Source organism: Apus apus, chromosome Z (genome assembly GCF_020740795.1).
Source record: "Apus apus isolate bApuApu2 chromosome Z, bApuApu2.pri.cur, whole genome shotgun sequence".
Taxonomy (NCBI): domain Eukaryota; kingdom Metazoa; phylum Chordata; class Aves; order Apodiformes; family Apodidae; genus Apus; species Apus apus.
Window position 1 is genome coordinate 35359605 of NC_067312.1, and position 12730 is coordinate 35372334.

The 12730-nt window shown below is 35.8% G+C and overlaps 1 protein-coding gene across 5 annotated transcripts in view; it reads left to right on the forward strand.

Annotated features, from left to right (window-relative positions):
* Positions 1 to 11944, forward strand: part of CNTLN (centlein) — a 195481-nt gene extending 183537 nt beyond the window's left edge. For 4 of the 5 annotated variants that reach the window (XM_051643115.1, XM_051643116.1, XM_051643118.1 and 1 more), the window contains 3 exons: positions 1811 to 1996; positions 3313 to 3390; positions 11202 to 11944. In XM_051643115.1, the coding sequence (XP_051499075.1) occupies positions 1811 to 1996; positions 3313 to 3390; positions 11202 to 11303 (366 nt within the window). In that variant the 3' untranslated portion in view covers positions 11304 to 11944. The remainder of the gene's footprint in view (positions 1 to 1810; positions 1997 to 3312; positions 3391 to 11201) is intronic. The other variant, XM_051643120.1, reaches the window with a different exon arrangement.
* Positions 11945 to 12730: the final 786 nt, after the last annotated feature.

Sequence of the window (12730 nt, forward strand, 5' to 3'; positions counted from 1 at the left end):
ACATGTGAGGATCGAAATAAAACTTTATTCTCTCATTTTAAACTCAGCCCAGGTGTCTCTTGACAATCACAGTTCTGTTTGAGTCATGGAAGTTAAATATGCTAGGAGGATCTTCTGACAATGAGTTACTGCTCTTGTCTCTCACCCAACAATTTTTAAATAAAATGGTCTTGCTCTGCTTTGACAATTTTTTTTTTGTCATGTTGTATAAATATTGAAACAAAATAACTTCAGTTATACAACTCTTGTTTCTTACTAATGTTTATCATTATTTCATGGAACCAGGAAACTTTAGGATTCGGAGAGGTAGGAACTTGAACCATCAATTCTTTGTAGTGCAGTTTGGTTCATGTTCAGCTGTGGAAGGTGCTAGTCAAGTTGGGTGCTTGTGTGGTGTTGGGGAACAAAAACCAAAATAGGTTTATATTCCACTCAGCTTTCATTCAGGTCAACAAAGTCTTTTCCGCAGGAGGTTTCATACCATTCCTTTTATTCTAGTGTTAAATAAATGAAGGAGAGTGGCCTCACACTGGCTGGGCTTCCTCTTTCCCAATAACCAGAAGTACAATTTTTTGTCTAGTCATCTCACTAATTTTTAACTTTTTCTAGATTTTTATATCAGCTTTACTAAATCCTGTTAATCCCATTTTTCCACTGCAGGTAATAGTTCTCCTTTCCCATCATTTAAACCCTTTGAACTTTTTTTTTTAATAACGTTCTTCTGTTTTTCTTCTTTTAGCTACAAGCACCTTTCTGGTTTAGCAGCATATAGCATGTTTCATAAATTATGACAGAAAAATTTGTCCCCTATTATTGTCTTCATTAGTCACTTGTAATAATTGCAATTATAATAAAGGCAGTTTAATTCTGCAGCATTAGCAGAATCAGACATCCTATCAAGCTCTAGTTCTTGCTTAAAGCCAACTAACAGTTTTCAGCAGCAGAAATGGGATCTAAATTTGAGGCTTCTTTTGTCATCCCTGCTTCAGACCTCATCAAAGCCAGAGTTAAAGAATCATAGAATCACAGAAGAATGCCAGCAATGGTTCTGGTCTGGCACCTGATCTTCTTCCCACTGACTGAGCTGGTATCTGTTTAAAACACCCATAGCCTGTGAAGAGCATCCTTGCAGAGACAGCCTGGCTGCCTGTACAGACCAGCTGCATAGAGAGTACAGCCCTTCAATATGCCAGCCTTCAATAATTTTACACTGGGCTTGTGTGCTCCAAGGCTGTACTGCTTATCAACAATGGATAACCAGTACTGAGATTATTTCAATTGTAGAAAATTTGTCAGGAAGAATTTGTCAGGGCAGTTTTTGAATTACTTTGTCTTGGTGGGAAACAGAATTTACAATTTTGAATTAGAGGTATACTGGTGTTTCTTCATGCAGTGAGGTATGACTGAGCTTTAAAAAGATCTCAGACTACAGTAAAGCCTGACACTTCTGTTGTTATTTCAAGAACATTTCTGGTAGATTGAATCAGGGAAGGATTTTTAATTGATTTTGCAGAAGCTGCTTTGTCTACCATTGATGGCATTATAAATGTATATTTATTTTGCTAAAGATGTTTTTAAAAAAATGTATCTTATGTTGAAGAATATCTTCTGATTTAATGTACTAATTCTTTTTTTTTTTTTCCTAAATACCATGTTATTTAACATTACAGCATCTATCCTATTGAGGCAAAGTCACAGAACGAAGATAATTCCCATCTAAAGGACCTTAGTCAAAATTACACTGTTTTTTCCATAGTATTTTCACTGTAAGAAAAATTGCAATGGAGCATTTCCTGCTTGAATCTTCCAGGCTCTAACCAGAGAGTTGCAGCAGAGCGTACAAGAGCTGAGAACAAAAATCAAACAGGCAAAAAAGATGGGAAAAGCAAGAGCATGCAAAAAGAGTCTTTCCCAAGAGTCTGTTCAGTTGGCAGCATCTATCCTTAACGTTTCAACAGCTGATGTTGAGGAGATATTAGAAGCAGAAGATGATGAGGTAAGTTATTTTAAGGACTCCTCAGTAAAAAGCGGCTAGATCAGAAGATGCTGTGTATTTCCATTCTTGAGGTTTTTAGATAAAGGCTGGAATTTCATCGCTCAACTTTACACACATAGAGAACAGAACAATTGGATTTAACTAAAAAGGTCAGGTTAGAGACTCATAGCGTGGCAAGACTTCGAGCATGGATAAATAAAATATAAATGTACTGTTTTGAGCAAGCAGGTAAAGAGACATAATTGTAAAATCCTTAGTAGTTTCCTTTTTCATAAGAGTATTTGGCAGTGTTACACATTTTAAATAGACTTCTGCATTAATGAAATAAAAATCAGAATGTGTCTTGCTGTGCCAGATTGATTCCACTGATGCTTCCTTTCTTGAATTGTAATACCTGTTCAAGGTATTTCTAGTAGATCGATGGTTTCTAGGGGTATCCATTGTCTTTTTTTGGTTGATTCTATTATACATTTTGCTAGGAAGTATTTTATAGTGTTTCATCAAATCAGCCTCTATTAAATAGATAAAGTAATAAGATTTCTTACCCAGATTTATTCAGGCCTGATCAGTAATACCTGTACACTTATTTTAACAAGAATGTCTAGGAGTTGACGACTACTGAGCTGTAACAGTACTCTGGTGATAACTTAGGTTTAGCCTCATTGGAGCTTTATATGACAGAAACCACAAAAGAGAGTTTTCACATTGGTTACATAAAGGTGCATGCTACGTGTATGTTCTGACATGGATTACATTCATGAGTATGAATAAAATCCTGTCTACTAACATTTATACACCCCTGTAAAGTGATTAACTTTTGACAAAATTGTTCCCTACCTCATTCTCAAAGTAATTTCTACATCCTATCTTTTGTCATCATCCCTGTTGTGAATGTATGTGTAAAGCACACAAGCATACTTAACTATAAATAGAAAACAAATTTAAAATATGGGTGATGAGTTTACACCACACAGATTTTAGATACATAATCTGTTTATCACTCTGGAGACTCCAGAACCTTTACATTGAACTTATAAAATTTGCACATAGATTACTCATACACTCATATATTTATGTAAAAATAACAATCTGTGCACTTTTCTAGGGACATGCACAAGAATAGGTTCATAAATTTAACAGAGCCTTCATACTTGGTGGATATGCTTCAGATAACTAGTTTTCCAAGCATTGTTTCCACTTCCACATGCTGATTATTTAATGCATATCCAGTTACTAATTGCCTTTTTTTTTTTTTCATTGTATTCAGTTCAGGTGGTGTCAAAATACTGTGTCTCTGTTATGTTTTCTGTTTTTAGGAAACAACAAAGACAAAAATGGAATTTGAAAAAGATAAAGAATGGCTGCAGTATATACAGAAACTTCTTGAAGCACAGGTGCTAAATTTGTGTCTTCCTTTAATGAATTATAACTTTCTATTCTGAGTAGCTAAGTGTTTTTAGGTTGCAATTGATCTGTTGCATTTGTAATTACGTTGCCATTGATGGCCCAACACTCTGTGGTGATGAGGCAATGTAAAATCCTTGTTTTGTAGCATTTCCTTTTTATTTCTTTAAAAATAAAAGTCTCTGTATAAAAATGAAGAGATATAAGCCAAGGATTTGTGATAGCTCACTTAACAGCTGAAACTGATACCAGTGAAAGAATGCTAGAGAAAACCAGCACAGATCTTGGCAAATGTGTTAATTAAATTACTGAAGCAGTGTGTAACGCTTGCTAGAGTGAAAAGCATCCATTCTCTCATGCCTCTTAGGAAAAAGAGATTTTTTTATTATGTGCCTTTAAAGTTAGTAGTTGATATGGACACCTGAGGAGTTCATGGGTTTCAGTGACCTTTTACTGTGGACCTGTTTCCAGTCAATTCATGTTTTCCTCATAGCCAGACAGCTGTTTATTATCGTGTCTTCTCGCATTCTCTACAATATTTTCTACTGAGACCTCGAGCAGCTTGTTAGTGGGAAGTAAATATTGATTTGGCATCCTGTCAATGCAGAAAGAATGAAAAAATTTCCACCAGAGGCCCCTCAAACATTTTCCTATCGACATTTTCTGGGCAGAGAGGAAAGCTGCATAGACGATGACAAGGCTGAGACTAGCAGAAATCCCTGAGGGGTCCATTGAGACTGCCGCTGTGACCTGTGTGATACTTTTTCTTCTCTTTCAAGTCTTTTTTTTAATACACACAGAGTCTGCTGGGATGCTCCCCTTTTGTAAGTGATCAAGGGCAGTTTATTGGCAGGTGAGAGCCCTGGTTTTCCAGCCATAGTCAGCTTTTGTTTGGACATCACTGACAGCACACACTGACTCTTGAAACTTTTCCATTATATTTTGGTTATCTCCTTTATTCATATGAAGGGTAGCTAATGTCTGAAAAGAAATAAAATTTGATTTATAAATCCAGTGTTCCTAATGCATATTCACTAGCATGGATCCATTAGTGGAGTAGTTAATTTCAGTTAAGAATGTGAAGGATGGAAAATATTTTGAAGCCACTTGAAGAGAACACTCACATTCAGATTTATATATTTTATCATTAATAGCTTTTGTGTCTAGATTATGTCCTATGACCAGATTTTTAAGAAATTACAGATTTTCCTTCTTTCAGTATCAAAACTTACTACCATTAGAACTGCTTAATTGCTGTGGTAGAAGAGATGGAAATACTAGTTTGCTTTTACTGGCTTTGTAAGAAATACTGAAATTTTAATTTACCTTGTAGTGTTACATGGAACTCAGCAGTAAAAGCACAAACATTTCTATTTCACTAAGTTGCCTTCATTTCAATAATTTTTTTTTTTTTAATTATAAATGTCGAGGTTCTCTCCATATTGTGGACTGCAAAATAGGAATCAGATTCATGGACTATGCAAAAAATTCTTCTATTTTTGTTATCATTTTTTGGTAAATCGTTAAAAAATCCAAAGCAGCATTTTATCTCTTACCTTCATCTGGTATAGACAGACAGCAATAACCAGAGCTTGGAGAGTGAGGATGTCATTGACTATGTAACGAACTGTGTAAGGATTGCAAATGTTGGCTAAGCATAGAGAAGCTGATTGCTCTTAGCTGAATAAGTTTGTGCACAAGTTAAAAGTGGTTTTCAGTGATTTTTGCTCCATCTTGTGGAGTTCCTCAGCAGGAGCTTTGAGGGCAAAAGTAATTCTTGGCAAGCTGACCATCTTTAGGATTGCGACACTATTACTGTTTTTTGGGAACAGCCAGCTCTGCTTTTCATTTCTGTCCATGGTAAGTCATATGGGTGGAACTTGCTGAGATTTCTTGGTTTCTTTTTGGGAGAAGCTCATGGAAGAGCTCTGTGCCCTTTAAAATGCTTAGCTCGGTTGTGGTTTCCTTTAGTAGGCATTGGTAATACTTCTGCTGAGAGAACTAAAGCTCATGGTGGAATTCAAGCTTTCTGCCAGGACTTTGCTCATAACAGACTTAGTGCTACAGGTTGGCAAACTGTGCACCCGTTTGCATCTTGAACAAAGATGCAGGCTTGCCCTTTTCTGCTATCCTAAGAAAACGTTAAGTTGAAAATTGCATCAGATCACTTAATATTGCAGTTTGATATAGTGTCTTTTGGTGCCATTAAGCCAGGACTTTGGAACATAATTGCCCAGCAGTATTGATTTAATTGCCTAGGTTTATTTGTGGACTCCTAATTATTGACTGGAGGTAAATTTAATGGAGAAACCTTTATGAACACTGGGAAACTGCTGCTGTTGCTGTTATACATAATGAACTGCATCATATCCCTCTAGATCATTCTTCAAGCTAATTTTATTCCTCTGTGACAATACAATAACATTTAAAATGTCATAGACATTTTATTTTATTACTGACATACGCCATTTTACTGCTGCATTAGAATTTGGGGAGGGGGTCCTGAGCGAAGCACTAGTTGCTTTTTACTGTCATTTTATAGATTTCCCTAAAGTATAAGGATAAAGGATACCACACCTCTGTTTTACACTACATCTGTACCTCTATTTTCTGTACTCTTATGACTTGACTTTCTGACTCTTATGACTTCTGTCAGCTTTACAAGAACGCTAATATTTCAGTGATACATATTTTTACATTCTTGAGGCTCACAGAACACAGAGTTTATGTCCTTATTTTATCAATTACTAGAGGAACACATGCAGAAACTACGCCACTGCTAGGAAGCTTGCAATTTGATAGGCATCTACCTCTGCACCAGGATGTTATTATTTAAATAAGAATCATATAATGAAAAAGTACAAACATGTTCTGAATTCTGAAGTGCTGGAGAAAATCACTTATTGTCTGAACTTACACCTTGAATGGCTAATAAGTGTTTTTTTCTGTTGCTTTTTTTGTATTTGTACGTTAACATCCAATTACTAGAGTGTTGTCACTAAAGTATGAAAATAAAACAACTTAGTAATGGACATTAGAATAAAAGGTGAAAGGTTCTCTTCCCTGTGAAGAACCTGTATGTGAAGAGGCTGCACAGGAACACATACAGATACCTGGTACCTGCACAGAGGTATCTGAGCCATGCACAGAGACATCAGGCTGATTATTCATTAATGATTGGGCATGGGAGAGAGAAGCTAGGTGAGGTATTACATTATAGATCACTGAGTTTTTAGCAGTTAATGGTATTTGGGACAGGAGGGAACAAACATTGTTATCTCAATGTATGTGTCTTTACAGCTTCCATGGCAAGGTGAGGCTTCTACCTACTTTCTCCCTCACATCTGGGTTTTTTTTATTTTAACTTGGTACAGTGTAGGACCACTCCTTTTATAATCATACAAACAACCAATCTTCTCTAGCTTTTTCCCATCATAGGAAACTTATATAGCTTAATCAAGAGGATTACTTCTTTTCACATAGTGTAGGTAAGATTTCCTGTAGCACCCAAGTCTTTCATTAATTGTGACGGATTGTAAGGCACAGCATCTCAGAACAGCCTGTTAATAATTTTGTATTTGAGTACAGCATGTTAGCCCAATCCAGTTTACTGCCTGAAGTCTCCAAGAACTATTCTTTAATAAAAGACAAATCATCTGCCTAATTCTTCGAAGCATTAAACCAAGTGACAGCATTGATTTAGCAGGTCTCTTACGAGATAATAGAGCAGCACTTGCCTTCTGTCCCTCCTTATGTAACTCCTTGGACTATTACATCTCATGTTAACAAAGCTGTCTAATAAAATCTTTCCTCTCATAACATTAAGAATCTACAAATCATATTCCAGTGGTGAAAACTTTCAGAAAAACTCCCCCCCCAATCTGTTCTGTGTGCACTCTCTAGGTATGTCTGTAATCCAACTCCAAAACAGGGTTTGGAACAGTATAATCACTCTTCATTTGTAGGGATTTTCCCCAATCCCTTCTTAGGATTTGCACTGGCTTCTAAATATAGATTTCCTCTGGTATCACCTGGGAATGTACACTAACAGCTGTGGTTATTTCCTTGCAAATTTCTTGGGTTGGAACTCGTCTGCCTTGCTTTCATTAGTCTCTCTCCAGCCTGTATCTGTCTTCTCTTTGAACACATCTCTGCTCATTGTCCTTTGCTCACATGCACACATATGTGTTAATGCATGCACAAAAACACCTGCACAAACTCACTACTGTCACAATCACCAGATGTTTCAAGTACCTGCACCTTAAAAAGCAGCACCTGTGCAGTCTGAACCATACCCTTAACCATTAACACTGATATCAGACCAGCAGAAAGTAACCATGATTTTCTCGTAATTTTGAGAATAAGAGCTAAATCCTGTGCATTGGCAGTACTTTATGGTATAAATCTGTGGTTTATGTCATGCACACAAACAAAAAACACATTCTGTCACCTGTCCTGGACTTCAAACAAGAGAGACTTGCTTGATTACTCAGGATAGGAATACAGACAGGCACATGTGTATTTATAAAATAATGTATACAGCGTTCATAAAGCAGAATGAAGAAAGAATAGTGAGGTGAAGCAATTTTCTAATAATTTTAAAAAAACTTTTATTTTATACTGAAGTTAGGAGGGTTTGCTCATTATAATCTGAGCATCTAGTTTTATTTCAGGTTATTCTCTGTGGTTCACTCAATTCAATTTGAGGCAGCTCTGCAGTGTGTTTGCATAGTGTTGTTGGTTAAATGCATTATATCTTTTAAACAGAGATTTAAAATAGATGTAACCACTAATTTATGTATTCCAGAAACTAAATACTTTTACGTTAACACATTTTAGACTTCATGAAGCAGAGGCCACTGTAATCTGTCACACTGTTCTCTGTGAATGGAGACATTATGTCTCATTAGAATAATAACATTGCCTTCCATTTAATAAGAGTCTTTTCACTGGCAGTTTGGTATATTTCTGTGCACTGTGAGACTCAGTTGTGTCATGTGAGGTTGATAACTAGTTACTAGGTTTTTTTTTTACAGAAGGGATGTCCAGAAGAGGTATACCTAGGGTCAGAATAAATAGGTGAGAGAAAGAAATAATTGTCATAATCTTTAGGATTGCATTTCCTTACAGTTATCTGTGCAACAAGATATCTCTCTCCTAAGTTGTGTAAGAAATATGCTATTTCATTCATACAGCTTTCTGTTATCAAAGAATAAATCCTGCTAAAGATAACTAACTAAATAAAAATCTTTAAATCCACATGTAATACGCACTCTCTGATTTTCTGAGTTTACACAAATCAATTAAATAGTATTTCTCTTAAAGCCTCGCTATCATTGTTAATGCTTAGTGTTTAGATAAATTGGTTGTGGCACACATAACTGTAAAACATTTGAAGGCAATATCATTCTGTATTAAAATATGTAATTATCAGTGGTATAAACAAGCTTTCACTCCTTAGGTGTGCGCTTAGCACTCACTAAAGTCCCAAAGCCTTCCCCAAGCATATGGCAGGTTTGAAAGCTGGGATTAATACTTTGGAGTAGAGACATCTTCAACAGTTGTGAAGTTCTGGGGAGAAATGTAGAGGGAAGCCTCCCAGGATAGTTACAGAGCCATCATTAAAAGTAAATCTGACAGGCTTCTATTAAAGATGAAGACTGCAGAGATCAACCAGTGCTGGATGTCTGTAAGGAAAGAAAACCAGATAAAAACACACAGCACTTTCTCTGAAATCAACAAATGTTGAAAGAATGGCATAACATTCAACTTTCAAATGATCTTGATTTAAATGAATGATTTAAATGGAAAGAGTCCTTGAAAGATCACTTTGCTATGACAGGAAAGCTACAGAGAGTAGTGAGCAGCAAGTAAAATGTAGCTAGAATGATACGAGCCAGAGACATCAATAAGAAACCATTTGTCTCAGGCACAACATTAAGGAGGTGAAATGTATCAGGAATGAATGTAGTCAAGCTAGGCAAGAAGAATTAGATTATTTGAGGTAATGGTATAGAGTTCTCATAAAAAAAAATGTATTTAGAAAAGGAGAGGATTAGAGTGAAAAGGTTGCTGGGGTCAGTTTTTATAAAGCTCAGTTGCAAGTGTCACAGAGCTTCAGATAAGATTATGTCTTATAATACTCTTAAAAGATTTGTGGCCAGTGACTTGTATCCCTCTATTCCCCAAAAAGTCATCATAATAGTGTACAGCAGAAATTGACAGGTGCAAATGACTACTGGAAAATTCTTACCATAAGCAGAAGTTATTTACGGCAGATGGAGACACGTCTGGCCAGCAAGTACCAGCTCTTTAATACCCCCTTTCCTGTAGAAAAGGGAAATAATGCATATTATTGTCCTTTTTCTGTAACTGCAAAGTATCTGTAGACCAATATGTAGGATTGCCATTATAGTCACTTCATGACAGGTGCTTTCTATTAACAAGATTTTTCTTGCACTGTTTTAGAATAATAGGTTTTTTACTTGTTAGTAATGATAGGTGTTAGTATATAGATTAATATCTTTTTATCAGTTCAGACATTACACCAGTGTTTGTATTTTATGTTCTTGTATATTTGGGCTTGTTTACTTTATAGTTTTTGTTTCATATATCTAGGAAACAGACAATATTATCAGGTATTAGTACCATACAATTTTCTCTTGAAGTTGGAATAGAGAAGTAGAAAAATGTAATCAGACTGGTGATACTTGTTTGTGGAACTAGAGAGTGGTTCCAGATACAAAAGTATTGCCTTGAACTACAGTTGTGAAAAGCAGAGGAAGCTGGTGATTGGCCTGCTGAACCAACTGCTACATTTTACATAATTTATTTCTGGTGACATTAATAAGGTAAAATTATATCTTTCTGATAGCAATACCAACTGTTACTGTTGGTCTGGGACTGACCCCTTTGTAACCTCTGGCCTCACCAGGAGTTCCAGAAAGCTCATAGAGCTCTGTGAAGCTGACAGAGACTTTCCAAGGGTTACCAAAACCTGTTCTGCTCCCCTCTGGAGTCGCACCCACCACTCTCTGGGTGGAGCTGCAATAACTGGTGTTTTGTACCACCTCCAAAAGTACTTTCCAGCATACAGTACACTGATGCACTAAGACTGCAAAATGCTTTAAGCTTTAAAGCAATGACACTGAAAAATACACCAAATCACTTTCTTTGAAGCCATTTATTGTGCAAATACATCTTTTATATTGGAGGAAGTTTTAACTATTTTCTGTAAATATGTAAACACAATTTTTTGGTATTGTGTTTTAGAGGAGCAGATATTACTCAATGTGACTGGAGCTTTTGGCGTTTGGGGTTTTGTTTTGCTTTGGGTTTTTTTTATTTGCAAGTTTTCATGTGTGATTCTAAGGCAGTTGCCACAGCAATGAGAGCTGTACTGTTAGTTCTGTCTCACCCTCCAGAGAATAGTGAACATACACCACCATTTCTGCATGCCCTAGAGATTACTGTAACCTTTTATTGATCAGCTGATTGAAGATAAATAACAGAGATGCTGGTACTGCACTTTACATCATTAACATGGTCAGTAAAGCATGAATTGTTCAATAAAGTGTTTATATTTTTTTTCATTTTAGTCTGTTCTTTTATCATTTTTATGATAGAGAGCAAATTTTCAGACACTAACCAGGCAGGTGAACTTTAAAGATTGGATTTGTGCATGCATGATAGTTCTGACAACTAAATGAAATATGTAATAGCTTAGAGATATTAATAAATGCTCTTCACATGAAGAAAATGAAGTTTAGTGATAATTTTTCTTACTGTGTTTCTTTTTCAGTTTCCTTTTGCAGCCTACTTAATGGATGCCATACAGGAAAAATTCAATGAGAATAAGAAACTGGTAGAAGAGTACAGTTCTCTCACAAAACACACTGCATGATATTGCTAAGACATATCTTCACAAAGTATTGCTAAAATGATGTGTATTGTTTCCTCATGTCTTTCCTCTTCACATGAAGAACTGTCAGTGTGCATGTTCAATACATAAGTAGAAACTGTGAACTAATTAGTTGTTGAAAAAAAAGAAATTAATTACATTCCTATTTAGAAAGCAGTGTGGAGTTTGATTTCTGAAGACAAAAATCACTGCAAACTAATGCAAAGTTAAAACTTATTTTCCTTTAAATGCATTAGCAATGAACACCAGTGCAGGCTTTGTAGGAGAGAAAGTTTTTGATATGACCAGTATGCATCTGTACAATTTGGAAAGTACAAAAAGCAGCTAACTAACTCCTGGTTATACTGGTCAGAATAGGATTTTAAAAAAGAACTGGGAATACCATGGGGATTTTCAAGACCTAATTTATTTTAGCTTCTTACGATATATGCTACATAATGTTATGTGCTTTCTTTATGTTGGAAAAAATGAGTGATTGTAGGGAAAAAGTATTAAATGTAGAGTAATATGTGTAAGAAAAGCTGTACTTTCTTTTGAGTTGGAATGTATTGTATACAATATATCTAATTGTATTTCAAAAGCTCAATACAATAAAGGTATTTCCAGTGTGGGGTTATTTTTCACTAGTAGTCCCAGTTCTTTCTCAGCTAACACCAAGTTGCAAGCCCTCGTTTTCCTTGGGAAAATGGTTTAGAGTTTTAATCTGCTCTTTCCACCAAGATTTCTCTGGCAGTTCTAACAAATAATTGCTGCTTCTTTACATCTTTGATCTTAAAAGTTTGTATTCCTTTGGACCAACCCAGCTGAAAAAACGAAAGACCCAGGTTTCTATATTCATGTAATGAATGTAAATGGTAATAACATTTAGCTCTTCATATGGCTTTTCATCTTTAGATACCAAGTTCTTTTGCAACAGATAGAATTATCATTATTCATATTGGTTGGGGGAATCAGAAGCGAGATCTATTTGGCCTAAGATCACCAAACAGAAATACAGAAACAGAAAAGTTTTCTGCGTAGCAATCCAGTGCATTTCCTAGAATGTCACCATGCTTCTAATTTATGGAGTTCACTCTTTGATGTCTCTAAGAAAAGGATGAGGAAGGGAAGACATGACTAAACTTCTGCACAGTTACACCTGATGACAACAGGAGTTCAAAGGAATTTTTAATGTAATTGCTGAAAATCATGGAAACCTATTCCACCTGGACCTGTAAATTAAGATGTAGAACTAGTCCCACATAAAAAAAAAAAAAAGTAATGCATCTTTACGAATGTTTGACAATTACCTTCTTCCAAAACAGGAAAGAAGGGGTATCACAGGAAATTAGCAGGTGACATATTCAAAGCAAGGAGAAGGAAGCCACTCCCTGGCGAAGGGAGCCATGAAACTATTTGCCTCAGGGTCT